This window comes from Cupressus sempervirens, chromosome 9, assembly GCF_028749045.1.
Source record: "Cupressus sempervirens isolate cs-2001-9-10 chromosome 9, ASM2874904v1, whole genome shotgun sequence".
Lineage (NCBI taxonomy): Eukaryota > Viridiplantae > Streptophyta > Pinopsida > Cupressales > Cupressaceae > Cupressus > Cupressus sempervirens.
The window spans coordinates 578,274,501-578,290,773 of NC_143126.1; the positions used below are offsets into that span (position 1 = coordinate 578,274,501).

The window sequence follows — 16,273 nt, forward strand, 5'->3', positions numbered from 1 at the left end:
AATGTCATTTTCACATCCATTTGATGCACCTTCCATCCTTTCGTTGTTGCTAATGAAAGAATTGCCCTGAATAAAGTGAAACAAGCAACCAAGGCAAAAGTTTCTTCATCATCGATACCTACCTTCTGTGGAAAACCTCGAGCAACAAACCTTGCTTTATGTTTCTCAATGCTTCCATCTGCTACATTTTTTATTTTATAGAGCCATTTAGAAGAGACAACATATTTGACTTTAGGTCTAGGTACGATATCCCAAACATCATTTTGTAGTATTGATTGAAATTCTTCAACCATAGCATCTTTCCATGCTTGACAAGTTAGAGCTTCTTCAACAGATGTAGGTTTAGATTTAGTAAGCTCAGTTATTAATGTAGTATAACATGATTTATTTCTAGTTTTCTTGACTTCCTTAGCAATTTCGTCTGGTTCAATGTCATTTTCTTCAAGCATTTTTCTTTCCCACAAAGGTCTCTTCTTGACATTAAAGATCTTACTAGTTTTTGCATCTTGTACTGGTCTAGTTTCTTCTAATATATTCTCCCTCTGAATTTCAGATTAAGGACTTCCATCTAACTCTGTATTGGTCTCATCATCTGTACTTGTAGATAGTTTTAAGGCTGTGTTCTCCTCGAATATGACATCTCTGCTCACTTCCATTAATTTTTGTCCAAGAACATAAACTATGTAGTCTTTCGAGTTTTCACTATACCCAGTGAATATTCCTTTCTTTCCTGATGGTTCTAACTTAGTTCTTCTTTCTTTAGGTATATGTATATACACTAGACAACCAAAAATCCTAAGATGACTTAAGTGAAGTTTACTTCCTATAAAGACTTCTTTAGGTGTTGTATTTTCTAGAATGGAGTGAGGACATCTGTTTTGTATGTATATAGCAGTATTTATGGCTTCCACCCAGAATGAGCAGTGTAGGTTTTGATCATGGAGCATAGCTTTTACTGCTTCAACAATAGTAATATTTTTTCTTTCTACTACCCCATTATGTTGAGGATTATAAGGTACTATATACTCCCTCTTAATCCCAACAAATGCACAAAAAACTTAGAAAATTTCAGAAGTGTATTCTCCCCCATTGTCAAATCTTAGAGTTAATTTTCTTTGACACTTGATTTTCTACCAATTCTTTGAATTCGTTGAATTTTGATACCACCTCATTTGATTCTTTTACTTTTAGAAAATAAATCCAAGTCTTCCTCGAGTAATCATCAATGAATGTTATGTAATATGAGTAACATCCTAGAGAGAGAGTTGGCATGGACCCACACAGATCATAGTGAATTAGTTCCAGAATTGATTTGGACTTGTGTTCACTAGAAGGGAAAGGTTTTTTTATGTTCTTTACTAGAGCACTTCCTTTGCATATGTGTTTAGAATTTAGGTTTGGTATACTAGAGGTGATTGTTTCTATCTTGGGTAGAGAACTAAAACCAATATGCCTAAGTCTCCTATGCCAAATTTCATTAGAATTTGTTATTTCATGATTAAGAGCTTGGTTTTGAATGTTGCATAGTTTGTATAAGGTCTCATCTCTGATCCCTATGGTAATAGCATTTTTTAGAATTGAGTTTTTAGGCCAGTACAAAACTTTGTCTTCGTTGAATGTAACTTAAAATCCTTCATCAGTTAATCCAGAGATTGAAATTATATTTCTTTTTATTCCAAGTACAAATAGAACATCTTTCAATTTTAATGTAACTCTAATCCTTAGATGAATAGAACAGATCCCATTACCTTTGACTAGATGAGTGGAATTGTCTCTAATAGTAACTCCTTCAAATCTATAATTTTCAAGTGTTTCAAATTTTTCTTTGAATCCTATTATATGTCAAGAAGCACCACTATCTATTATCCACACACTTTCATTAGAGTTTATCTCACTTGATAAAGCAGTGTAGAATAATAGATTTTCATCTTTCTTACTTTCAGCTGATGAGGCTAAGATTTTTTCCCTTTCGAGACATTTACTAAAGATATGTCTAAATTTCTCACACTTATAACATTTAACTTTGGAGAAATCAGTTCTATTGAATTTATTATTCTTTTTCTTATAGTCATGTTTTTTTCCTTTGAATTTCCTCTTCTTTCCTTGATGATTAGGAGTTGAGAAAAGGGCTTCATTTTCTTCCTCTTGATTTGATACAATACCTCTAGAGATTAATCTTGACTCTTCTGATGTACGATCAGTCTTTAGTTGATCAAATGATGGGATTGAGGGTATACTGGCAACTTGAATGAATGCTTCCCATGATAATGGTAATCCTCTAAGTGCTAATATAGAGAGTTCTTGATCCTCTACTTTGTTCCCAATGGAATTTAAATGATTTTTAATTTCAGAGATCCTTCCAAAATATGAAGAGATTGTTTCTCTCTTATTCATTTTACTATTCATCAGTTGATTCTTCAAAGTAATCAATCTGCTTGAGTTGTTGATTTCAAATGCATTTTTGATTGTGGTCAATACTTCAAAGGCTTTCTTCAAATCTGATATGGAAGAGTATGTGATCTTTTACAGAGTCTACTATGATTTTCTTGGCTTTATTGTTACACCTTTTCCAAGTGGCTTTTTTTGTTTCATCTTTAGGAATTGGAATATCAGACTCAATAAAAGATTCTAGTTCGAGTTCTTCAAGAATCGTAGTAATCCAAATTTTCCATAAAAAGAAGTTTACAGCACCTTTGAGTCTGTCTTCTACTCTTACGGTATTTGACATGCTTGATTTAATAGTCTCTCTACCAATTAGGCTCTGATACCATGTAAAATTAGTGAATCTTAGTTGGTGGAGACTTATTAATCGGTTTCAGTCTGATTTATATGGTATGGCAGACTCGTGTTTTTCTTATATATCCTACATTCCTTTACTTTTTATATATATGTTCTTATTATAGTAGAATCCAATTCTGGTCTGAGATCTGTATGCCACTTTATTGATATGATCTGCAAACATAGATCGGAACCAATATATATACATGTTGAAACATAACCGAATACGGGCATGACCGTACATGGTCATCCCTCAACATATGCTGGCACCGATTCACAATCAATTAGTTAACCAATAACAACTTTAGTATATGCTACGTGTAAGGTGAGACCCGATAACTATGAAATACAAATACTAAAGTGCAATGGATATCGGAGTGAACGAAAAGTGCTTGAATAATGATTTCGATATCATCAGGTTATAGCCTCTCGTTACAATCAAAATATGATTATCGGCAGAAAATGGTTTGTTAGATATAATCCATATTAATATATCCGAATGTATAAGGTTATGCATTTAATAAAAAAAAACCCTGCACTATTATATGACAGCAATTATAATATTATTTATATTATATATATATATATGAATATTAATTACTAACTAAAGGCAAATGTTTCAATATACTTAATTGCTAACCTTCTTAACATCGCTTTCTCTAGACAAAGGGAGGGATAGCTTTGTTACCCAACATCATGTTGAACGGATTATGATAAACTTGGTCATATCTAGAGTTTTTGTAGCTCTAGGGAGGGTCTCAACAAAAGGTTCATGTCAAAGAATGTGCTAATGAGAAGGGGACAGTGGGAAGTTAAATTAATAAATAGATCATTAAAAGAGTCTATTAGAATAGTATTATATTATTTACATCATAATAGTTAATTAATAAATAGATCATTGAGGGAGTGTATTAGAATAGTATTATATTATTTACGTCATAATGGTCATTTAAGTCAATGTATTTAGTCATTTTATGCATCTTCAGATGTACCTGGTCACTTAATGTATCTAGTGAGTCAGATAGTTCAGTATATTTCTACTTTAGTTTTCAGTTAATTATTGTTTCTTTTAGAAACATCTGTCTTTGTATTTCCTAATTTTAGGAGCCATCACCTGCTTTGTAATAACTCATTAAATATCAATCAATTATCATTTCAGCATCTGAATAGCAGATTTAATACAGTATTCAAGTAGTAAAGTACTAAAACCCTATCTTTAGAAAAAAATCAATCACCAATGTCTTTATGATTTATCTAGTATATGAAATGAATAAAGAATTTATGGATTAATAAGAAAGAAATGATATCGATGACCAAAAGTAGGTCAATGGTACTTGAGGTTACATTAGTTAACAATATAACTTGAAGTTCTTGGATGAGATAACCCTAGAATCAAGACAACAAAAGTACATAAGATAGAACGAAGTGTTAGGCATTAACAAATAACGATGAAGGGCAAATGTGTAAAATGCACTCTTTGATCTGATTTTTGTTGCCTTTTCCATTCATTGCAATTCTGTCAAACAGTTTGCTGGCAAGCTTATTACTGAGTCTTTCTGATTCATTCTCAGTTTGTAATTGTATATGTTTGTTGTAATTGTATATGTTTGTTCTTATTTGTTGAATGACTTTCAGATTTCTTTCAATATTGAAGCAATTCATAACATAATGCTTGCATTGTAAAATAAATAATCAAAGGTTGATGACACATACACTGACAACGTAAGAAATTATTTCCACTTATTAAACTGATTTCAGACATTACAGTGTAGTTCAAAATACATGGCACTTAATACTTGCTCTAACAGAAAATACAACGGAATGGCCTACCAGATAACGAAGCTAAATCACAAGGATAGACTTTGAACAACTCAAACAGCAATATTATCCCAGGAGGTTTATAGACCAGCTGCGGCACCCTTCAGGCATGCACAGCACTTCCCAGAGAGCTGCAAACATGTCTGGCACTCCAAACCTGTAAAGCCCTGTTATAGTTGTCTACAGTCATAAATGGGTTGCTATAGGATGCTTCCTGACTGGTACAGTTCTGTCCAAACCTTTTTCAGACTTGTATAGCCTTCATAAACTCTTTGAAACTGATTTATAAGCTACACCACCTAGGGCAATTCGATCCACAGCAGCTGGGCCACAACTTCTATCCTCAATCACTCAATTTGAGCCCTTCTAGATCACTGAAATTGTATAAAGTGGAAAGTATCAGCTATATAGACTAGTCCACAAAGATCCTACTGACTGTGTCTTTCACAACAACAAAAATATCATTCATAGGGGATTTTGTCGTCACAAACCCTTGAAGAAGAGCTCACCAGTATTTTACAATGTAACACCAGTATTGGGGTACGTTGGGACAGCAGGACGTCAGGACAAGTTTCCGGAACAGGGGAAAAATGGGCCTCATTTTTGGGACAGCGGGGGAACAGCCATAGGACGGCGGCAAGGGGAGGATGGAGTAGGGAGGGGTGTTGCATAGTATACATATAGAACTTGAAATGCTTGTTATGAAATGATGTTTCAGTAGAACATACTAAATTAAAATACTTGAACATAGCAAAATTGCAACGTGAACTAGAACCATTCAACATTCAACATAGTAACATATTACATACCCAATAGGAACATTCAAAAATCAAAATTCAAATAGAAATCAAAGTCCCCATTCTAGCGGCAACATGGTTGCGGAATGGCAAAGGTGGGGGTACTTGGGTACACAATTACCCGGTGCAAGGACATCTCGGAAACGAGTACTCCAAGGTTTGCGAGGGGAGTGTGAGTCCCTATGTAACACTGGTATTTTGTAAATTACTTATTTCATCCAGCATACCAAATGAATGTGTCCTACTTTTTTCATCAACATTTTGGATCACACTACATGATCCATCATCAAGATGCAAGAGAAACCTAGGAGAGAAAATCCTTAAGTTCTCTAGTTTCTTAGATTTCATAGAAATTCCCTTTCATGTAGGGTGTCAATAAGATCTATCAAATTTCCACAATCCATGAATATGATGCAAATGCTTCTGGAACTGATTGTGTACTAGTTTTTTCATCAATGTTTCCAATCACATTGCAGGATCCATCATCAGGATGCATGTAATATCCCCATCATAAGGTGACTTAATTAATGTGCTAGCCTTCAAAAGTTATCCCGAGAAGGCTAAACTGAGCACACATCAAGGGACACAGCACGTAAAAAAGACTTAGGGCTGAGCACTAAATAAGACAAAACCGGTGATGTGTCATCAGCTGAATCAGCTGCCTAGGTGGTAGGCAAGTAAACCAAAGGTGAAGTGAAGGCGGACATTGGAAGTTCGTGACACAATAGAAAGTAACTGCACTTGCCAGGAATAGCATCAGGCATTACTATAGAGCATGCGAATGGGTGAGGAGAAAGAGAATAAGTCTGGTCATAGACAGAGGAAGGGGGGCTATAAAGAAAAGAGAAAAAAGCAGGAGCTAGAACAAGGTGAGAAGAGAACCAATACAGGTACGGGTGTGTGAAACGAAATCCTTGCACTCCAATAGCCTTGACATCGTCGTTCAAAAGGTCTTGGGGCTTTACGTGAATAGTTTTCAAGAGTTAGCTTCCTGGTAGGAGGGAGAATAGCAAGTTTATTGCCGTCTAGAAAGAACATGTAGCAAGCTGCGAGTTGACAAAGGAATTTGGGTGAAATTGGCAAAATGGCTTAGTACAGAAATATCATTGAGGGCATTCACGTGAAGAAGATTGGGTATACTAGTTGTAGCAACTGAGACATCAAGTCTGTAGAATAATAGGCATTGCAATCATCCAACAACCTAACCAGAACCTCAATCGATGTCATCTTGAAGTGCATGAGTCGCGCAGCTATGGGAACCACTCACTGGTGATCAAGTTCGGTGTTCATGGATTAGGTCTAAATTATATGACCCACCTAGGAGAACTGTTGAATTAATGATAACAAGTATGTATATGTGGTATATGACGTGTGGTAATTTAGTTTCCATTTTCTTTTTCAATCAGGCTGTATGGATACTAGGAAATTACACTACATTGCAAGCCTTTTCAAATGTTAAATTTGCAATAAGGAAATCGTTTATGTACTCCCCTTGTTTCCAAAATACCATTAAATCAAACAATACAAAGCTTAGCCAGTATCAATGTATTCTTTCTCTTTAGCACACATATACAGCAGATTTGGGTCAGTCTATTACAATGCACGAGAATTCAAGGAGAGAAAATCCTTAAGTTCTCTAGCTCCTTAGACTTCATATAAATTTCCCTTTCATGCAAGGTATCAAAAGGATCGATCAAATTTCCATATTCCATGAGTATGATGCAAATGCCTTGTGGAAATTTGATAGATCTTATTGATACCCAGCATGGAAGGGAAATTTATATGAAATCTAAGCAGCTAGAGAATTTAAGGATTTTCTCTCCTTGATTTCTCTAGCATCCTGATAATGGATCATGTAGTGTGATCTGAAACATTGATGAAAAAACTAGCACACAATCATTTCCAGAAGCATTTACATCATATTCATGGATTGTGGAATTCGATAGATCTTATTGATACCCTACATGGAAGGGAAATTTCTATGAAATCTAAGCAACTAGAGAATTTAAGGATTTTTTCTCCTTGATTTCTCTTGCATCTTGATGATGGATCATGTAGTGTGATCTAAAACATTGATGAAAATGCTAACACACAATCAGTTCTAGAAGCATTTGCATCATATTCATGAACTGTAAAAATTTAATAGATCTTATACCAAACGAGCCCCACAAATTTGTTTTTATAACTTTCTCAAAAGGTTCCACTCTCTTCACCAATCCATGTGGGCTAAACCAAATCACTTTTTTGGTCTCCCAAATATTTTGGACTCATTCTTTTAAAACATATTAATTTTCTTTTAGGATGTCAAATGGCCTATTTTCAAAAACAACATTGTGTTACCAGGTCGAGGGGTACAAGTTGCTAAGTCATAAAGTGACAATATAAAAGACTTACACAACTAAAAATCAAAATAAATCTATTTTAATCCAATTAAACTTCACCCAAGGTCCAAGAATGACATATCTCACTACTAGAGAAATAATGGTTGGCCCAACTACTAAAAATAGTGTGTTCAAACTCCAAACTAACCCAATCTAAGATACTCTAAAACTTACTATAGATAGTAAGCACTAAAAATGGTCAGTTCTAAAAATAGAAAGTCTCAAACAAGTTGTTTGAAACCACTCTAGAAGGTGTCAATCGTCTCCATGAATCCATCTAAACTCAGTGGTGCATCAAAAAAACCCCAAAACCCAACAACTACACTATGAGAGAGCTATGAAAATGGGGACGACAATACAATCCATTTTCCCAAAGATCAAGGTCCCAAGTCAACCTACGAAAACTACAATGCCATTTTATATAGACATTGTCCTGTACAGTGCCCAAACCAAAGGCATCCTTCTAATTTCCATCAAGAAGAGCAATCAAGCACTTCATAAACACAATCATATCCTAAGGAAGTGCTCTTCAAAAGGACCTATCTAAAAAACTCACAAGAGCAAGTTCTAGAATGTCCACTAGTGTCAAATTCCTATCAATTATTGAATCACTAACCAATGTGATCTCAAGGTTTCAAATCAAACTTGAGGTAGAGCTGCCTTGCTAACATTGGGCTACTTTAATCATAACTAATATACCATCATGCTCAAACTGCCCTATTCTCTCCTAAAACCCAATAAAGAAAACACCATCAAAACGGAAATTGAAATCCTTGAGAGAAAGTAACTTACATAGGACCACATCGGCAAACTTACGACCAATCACGACCTTGGGCAATTGAAAGAACACCATGCTCAACCACATATCATAAATCCAAGCATCACTCCACATGACATCTTTAAAATGAAGTTCAATCATTGTTCCAACTCTACAATTTGTCAACCAAGGAATGCCTTGATATCGCCAACTAAAAATATATCATTGACACTTAATCTCCAAGTGTCAAGTGGAGGGCCTCAAATACACCAACCATCCCATTTCACTATGATCAACCAATCATCAACTGAAAGATTGCCAACTAACAGCATGAAATGACTGCAGTGTCTCCAACTCTCCCAAGAGAAAGTGGTGAATAATTAAACTATGCCAGAGAATCTTCCATAACTAGGCATTGAAGATTTGCACGTGCTCAAAACCAAACTGCCCAAAGACTCAGGTCACCAAAAACAGTGTGAGAAAACTAAGAAAGCAACGAACAATTAGAAATCTCATCGAATACATAGGAATGAGAATCGAAGAAGCTGAAAAGCCATCTCCAATGAGCAAATCTCCTCTACCATCATCCCTCAACCATGTACTAATCATTTGTTGGACTGGAAATGTATACAAACTCATTTGCATGCCAAGAGCCGTAGTCCTCCAAGAGCTGATTGGAAACTAAACAACAGAACCAACACAAAAAATTTGCTCACGAATTTAATCCTAAATAAACAACTCATTGCTAGAAACGCATTGGGTCCCAAATCCTGTAATCAACTCCACTCTCATCACTAAAATCAGCAAAAAAGTTCATATCCAACTCAAAGATTGGATTACCATAAGACACAACATCATCTTCCTCAAACAAAGGATTGTCAATCAACTGAAGGTAGTTCTTTACTCCAAAATCATACCAAGGTTCTGGTTGGTCCAATATTTTATTACTTGGGGTTTTGAGGATATCAAAGTCATAAGTTTGTTGTATGTTTTCAAGTTCCTAAACACTTCTTGATAAGCTCAGTCTTTCCTTTGTTCTCCTGCTACCTCCAATGATTAGTGATGATAATCTGATTTTTTGCTTCTTGAAGAGCCATCTACGTATTTACTATTCTCCAATATCTCCTACATATCATTAAGCTCCATGATGAGCTTATTAACCTCATATTCCTTTCCCTTCAACTTATCAGCATACATTTCAGCAGTCTTTAAGAAGTGATCTCTATCTGAAAGTAAATGCAAATAATCTGATTTGAATGACCCATGAGCTTCTTTGACATCTTGCAAATTGGTGAAATAAGATTCACCCTTCACCCCTTATTTGTTTCCTCTCAGATTAGAGCTTCCAATAGAGGTCTTCAATGTGTTCATGGGTATCATTAAAATGGACTAAGGCACAACAAGCATATCCTCCGAAATAAAACTTCTGGTTGGTCCGTTAAATCAGTTTTTTTAGTGTCATCTTCTTGGTATTTTTTAGACTCACAACTTAGGAAAGCCCCTTGGTCAATAGGCAATTCACCATCTACTGCAACAATTTCAGATTCGTAAGGTAGACTTTCTAAAAACATGTTAATCTTATCCTTTTCAAAATTTACCAAATGCAGCATCCTCAAGTAAATTATTCCCTCACCAAATTCGGGACCTTTCAAGTTGTTAGTTTTGTTATCCAATACACTATAATGTGTAAGTGAACTAATGCTATAAAGAACACACAATTCATCATACCTTTCAAAGGTGTTGTCAATGTCGGTAGGCCCTAAACTTGTTGTTTGACTGATCTACGTGCAATGTCAAGGCTGCTACTATGTCATTATTTTCAAGCAATTTCTCTTTATATGAAGATGTATTTTCTTCCTTAGAAACATCTTGAGACTCCAACATGCTCTCTCCTAGAGTAAGACTGTCATTAAAATGTTTGTCAATAAGAACTTCCAAGTCACCAATATAGCGATATGTATATCCCTTACCCCGACAATAGCTAAATCCATCTCCTCACAATAATTTGTGTTATTCCCTAGGAACAAAACTATGGGATTCCTATCTTCTTCATCACTCGTCCAAACTTCTTTGGCTGACTTATCTTCCTTACTAATCCTACAATTGTGATCAGGTGTCCAAGCCTCCTTATGTAAAGCAAGTCAGCTCCCTTCTCATTTGGCTCTTACTCTTCTGGGAGACACTGCAACTTGTAAACCCATTGAGATTAGTTCAAATTCAATCCTCTATTTCTTGAACCTTTCAATCTTCTGCTCAATCAACCCTTTTGAGAACTCAAAAGCCATAGGTGAGATATTATGCTCCTTTCTCCAGATGGCTAACAAATCTAATTGCAATTTCTTGAAGTTATCATCATCTTCATCTAAGATTGTGGACATAATAGCTTGCATAGAAGCCCTCACATTGTATGGATGTAGCTTCTTGATTTTGATTTTAAAACATCAAAACATTTGGAGATTCAATTTATCACATTTAAGATCCAACTAATGATAAATGATCTAGCTCTTGCCATGATTTATGAAATTTTAGCCCTCTTACCAAGAATAAGAGCTTTGACATCATGTAACCCATGTAGGCTCTCCACAATCAGTTGAACCTTCTTCAATATGTCGTCATTATAGGGTGTTACAGGAGTTGTTATTCTTAATACTTATGATCTCACTACGACAAGAAGCAACTCCAAGTCAGACCTCTTCGTAAGGATGTTCAATAAACTTGTGTTGGGCCAAAGAGAACATTGAGGGCTTCAAAGCCCACTTCCCAAGCCTCCGAGCAAACTGGTCTACTTTAGACAAATATGAGCCTAATTCTTCCAATTTAGAGAGATCGTCATCGAGAAATGTTATGGGCTCCAAATGCAATTTAATTACATAGAGTCAATTTCTTACTTCCTTTCCTTTCTGCAAGTCCCTTAACTGATCACCTTTAAATGTGAGACAAAATGACTTTTTTGATCTGCCCTTGTCTTCATCTTTCTTACTATGCAATTTAGGATGGCAGGATACAACTTCTCTGATAACAGTAAAAGATGCCCCCTTGATCTAATAATTTTTTTAATGCCTTTTCCATTCATTGAGATTTTGTCAGACAGTTTGCCTGCATGCTGATTACTGAGTTTTTCTGATTCGTTCCCAGTTTGCAATTGTGTATGTTTGTTGCTATTTGTTAAATCACTCTCTGATTTCCTTCAATATTGAAACAATACATAACATAATGATTGAATTCTGAAACAAATAAGCAAATGCTGATGACACATACTCTGATAACATAAGAAATTATTTCCACTTACAAGACTGATTTTAGAGATTATAGAATAGTTTGAAATATATGCCAGACCTAGTACTTGCTCTAACAGAAAATACAATGGAATGGCCTACCAAATAATGTTGCTCCAATCACAAGGATATGCTCTGAACACCTCAAACAGCAATATTATTCCTTTCAGACTCTCAATGTCTCATCCCAAGAGGTTTATAGACCAGGTGCGGCACCCTTCAGGCATGTACAGCATTTTCTTAGAGAGCTGCAAACATGTACGGCACTCCTACTTGGCACTCCAACCCTTACAGCCCTGTTAAAGTTGTCTACAGTCATAAACGGGTTGCTACAAGATGCTTCCAGACAGCTATGGCTCTGTCCAGACCTCTTTCAGGCTTTTACGGCCTTCATAAACTCCTCCAAACTGATTTATTAACTTCGCCAGCAACGGCAATTGGTTCCACAGCAGCTTGGCCACAACTTCTGTCCTCAATCACTCAAATCAAGCTCTTGTAAACCACTGAAATTATATCAAATGAAAAGTATCAACTATATAGAATAATCAGATTTATACGTTGAAATGAATACTCAGAGGTCCTCCTGACTATGTCTTTCAACAGGGAAGAGAATATCATTCGTAAGGGATTTTTTCCTCACAAACCCTTGAAGAACACTCCAATATTTCATGAACTACTAATTTAATCCAGCATATCAAATGTGCTCCACAAGTTTGTTTTTATAACACTCAAGAGGTTCTACTCTCTTCACCAATCCATGGATGAAACAAATCACTTTTCTGATCTCTCGAATATTAAAGCATTCTTTTAAAACTTATTGATTTTCTTCTCTTACTTAGGATGTCAAATAGCCCCTTTTTAAAAACAATGTTGTATTACTAGGCCAAGGGGTACAAGTTGCTAAGTCGTAAAGTGGCAATATAAAAGACTTAGGTAACTAAAAATAAAAATATATTTCTTTTAACACAAATGAACTTCAGTGAACGTCAAAGAATGGCATATTTCACAGCTAGGGAAACAGGGGTGGGCCCAACTTCTGAAAATAACAAACGCTAAAAATAGTGTGTCCAAATACCAAATCGACCCAAAGTTGCCATAAAGAGAAAGGTGCTAAAAATAGTCATTACTAATTCATCTCCATTAATCCATTTGAACTTACAGGTGCATCAGAAAGGCCCCCAACACCCACACCAACTACACTACAAGAGAACCCAGAAAATGGAAACATTACAAAAAGCATTTGCTAATGAAGACTCAAAGGAAATCTCATACAACATCAATGGCAGCATCTGAAATGGAGTCTAAAGCATCAATCACTGCAGGAGAAAACAATCACAGGGGAGTATCCAAGGTTGAAATGCCACACTGGAATATCCTAGAAGGAACCAAACCACTTCCTCTAGAAACTTCCCTGAGATCCATGGTTGATGTATTGTAATATGAATCTACCCCTATGGTCTTTCAGGCAGCCAACAAATGGTAGATCCACCTCATCAAAAGGGAGCCCAATCATGGTGATAGGAATGAATAAAGACATGATGCTAGAAGAGGTCAAGGTGTGGAAACTAAGTAGTAATGGTGTGCTAAGAAAAGCATCGCCTACCTAATCTATTACCTCTATTATATAAAGTACTAAACCAAGCACCACTTGTCTAAATATTTATAGAAAGTAGATAGATTGTTGATTGTCTCCTTGTATAGGCAATAAAATCATCATTGAATCTCACGCTATATGGAGCATCTGAAAATGAAATCTTCCTCAGTCTCCACCTCATTGAGGGAGCAAAGACACCATATCCAATCTTGATGGAGGACATGATGATCAATTTTAACTCATTATTGGTGAGAGCACTTTCAAGTGGTCAAGGGGAAACCTCAAGCTATGGGACAAATGTCACTGGAGATAGTGAGTGTGGTAAATAAAACCATACACCATCTGCAAGATATGCTCAACATGGAAAGCCAACTTGGGCATCAGCAACTCCTTGGGCAAAACCTATGATGCCATCTGTGGGAAGGAACCAAGCAGGCATCCAACTGAAAGCAAGTACCTTATCAGCAGATATGTTTACAGAAAAAAGAAGCAGCCTGATCTCCAAGTACCAATGGTGACTGGAGTCTAGTGGGGTGCAAAGGAAGCAGTGAGGACAAGTGAAGCAATCCTTCGAATGAATCTCTCATGAACAAAAACTGAGGCACCCATGGATTACACTAATTATTATCTGTGGATTTAGAAAATTAACCTGATGATAGTCTTAAAGTGCCACACCTAGGCGGCAAATTAGGCTTGGACAATGCCCTGAGGAACTATCCATTTGCAATTGATTCTACGTTGCAGCATGGATCTGGAACCTCCCAATATGGGCCCATTGAATGGCCCCCAACTCAGGTCCCCAAACATCCAAAACATATAATACTGTAGCAGTATTGTTTTAAGTTTTAACCATCACCTGAGTTGATGTTGCTTTTTGTTGACAAGGAATAAGTTTGTCTTTTCTAATTTTGAAGATAGCCGTGAAAAATTAACAATATAGTCAATGAACATAAGTCTGGGCTTTTTGAGATGAAAACCCAAATCGGAAGTCCGCTAAATGAAAACAACGAAAAGAATGTCTTCTTCCAGGCTTTGATCGCAAGTGATCAATCTTGCAACAATAGAACTATGTAGTCTCACTTTTCATTTCAATAATAAGTAAGTATCCTTGTGGAACGCACAGAACATTGATTTCTAAGACAATCACATGAACTTCTAATTTTCCAAGAAACAATGTTCCAGCTGTCTTCAAGTATTGAAAGCCTAAGCCCCTCCCGGCCAGTAGAATATTTACCCATGCCCTGTTAGGCACTTGAATTACTCGAACAAGAGACTTGATCCACATCATTCTTTGCCAAACTACTAGGATGTTTTAACACTGTCTGCTATGCTGTTTCAGAAGTACTAACAGGTTTTTAATTCTAATTCTTTCCTGGAGCTGCTTGCAGTTCGTAAAATTTACAAAATTACAGACAAGATTTTCCCAGTTCATAAATGACGAAAAGAGCTTTTGGAAATATAGTGTAAAGAAGTAGTTATATATGTTCTAAATAATACTTAAGGATACATCACCCATGGAAATAGGATGTGTCCGGCTTTCAAATAAGAGCTATTTATAATATTATATGGTTTAGAGAGGTGCCAGAATAATTCACTGGCGACAATAGGTGGTTCATATTATTTTATCCTTTTTAACACTATGTAGTGCGTATTTGGCATCGCTTATCATTACTTACGCTTAGCTATCTAAAGAACTCTTAACTGAAATACTTTACAGAATTCTTCCTAAGGGTAATTTACAGAATTGCCAGAATCTGCCCATCCTTACATGCTGCTAAAGCACAAAATTTCAATTTATGTGTCTTGGCTAATTCAGCCCTGAAACCCACATGGTGGCCTTCAAATTGTTTAGCACTAAAAATAATTGAGAAGCGTAATTTCACCGTCGGGAAATAAAAAGGAAAACGTAATAAATAAGGCATCAAACAGTTATGTTATGCTACTGTACAAGAAATCAAGAAAGAGATTAAATAGCTGAAAATAGCGACTGACCTTGCCCCGTGCCAGTTTTGTCTCCACCCTGGACCATAAATGACTTGATAATTCTGTGAAAATTGGTGTTGTTATAGTAACCCTCGAGGCATAGCTGTACAAAATTTCTGACGGCCTTGGGTGCCTCTTTGGGCCACAGCTCGATGTCCAGAGGGCCAACGGTGCTGTTCAATACGACCTTCCCTTTTGTGGGAGGCTCCAACACGTATATATTCGACATCTTTGAGCTCTTCTACCACATCAGCCCCTGCTCAGAAATAGAACAGTTGCAATATCTTCTGTTTGTTAGAGTTTACACGCTAAATCAATATCCCCGTCTTTCAACTTCTCCTTTGTAGTGCTGCCAAGGCAAAGTAAGAGAACTGTAAATAGCAGAAAGGAGATAGTGCAGCGTCGCCCACCACTCTTACCGTGTTTGGTATTCTTAGTCTTTCCTGTGATCTGTGTGATCACCCCGCCATTTTTCTAAAATTGATGGATCCATGGATTAAACGGATCCTGGTCCATAACACGGTGTTATTGCAATGATTCTGCATTTGTTTAATATTGAATAATAATAATAATAATAAAGCGTTTGGGAAAATTGTATACCCGTTGCTTTTTCCAATTTTAGTTGGAGGTTTAAACGTCATAATTCCAAGTTTTTGAAATTTTGTGAGGGTATTGAAATCATAAATATTAGGAAAACGTGGGGGTGCAAAAAAGTTATACTTAAAAGTTAGACAAGGTAAAATATGAATCAATATATTCATATAGAGAAAGTTATTAGAAATATATTAGAACTAAACTTTAAAGAAGGTGGATCATAGTCATTTAGAATTCTATAAGTTAAGCAAGAAATTGTCTCGGCTGGGTCCCTTTTGATTGATATGAATTGTTGA

At 36.0% G+C, this 16,273-nt stretch overlaps 1 protein-coding gene across 1 annotated transcript in view; it reads right to left on the reverse strand.

The window, feature by feature from the left end:
• Window positions 1–15,881, reverse strand: part of LOC149539979 (Cyclophilin-like peptidyl-prolyl cis-trans isomerase family protein) — a 291,729-nt gene extending 275,848 nt beyond the window's left edge. The window contains exons 1-2 of the mRNA XM_089801194.1: window positions 15,803–15,881; window positions 15,393–15,639 (exon numbers count right to left, since the gene is read on the reverse strand). Coding sequence (XP_089657320.1) covers window positions 15,393–15,612 — 220 coding nt within the window. The 5' untranslated portion in view covers window positions 15,613–15,639; window positions 15,803–15,881. The remainder of the gene's footprint in view (window positions 1–15,392; window positions 15,640–15,802) is intronic.
• Between the last annotated feature and the right edge of the window lie 392 nt (window positions 15,882–16,273).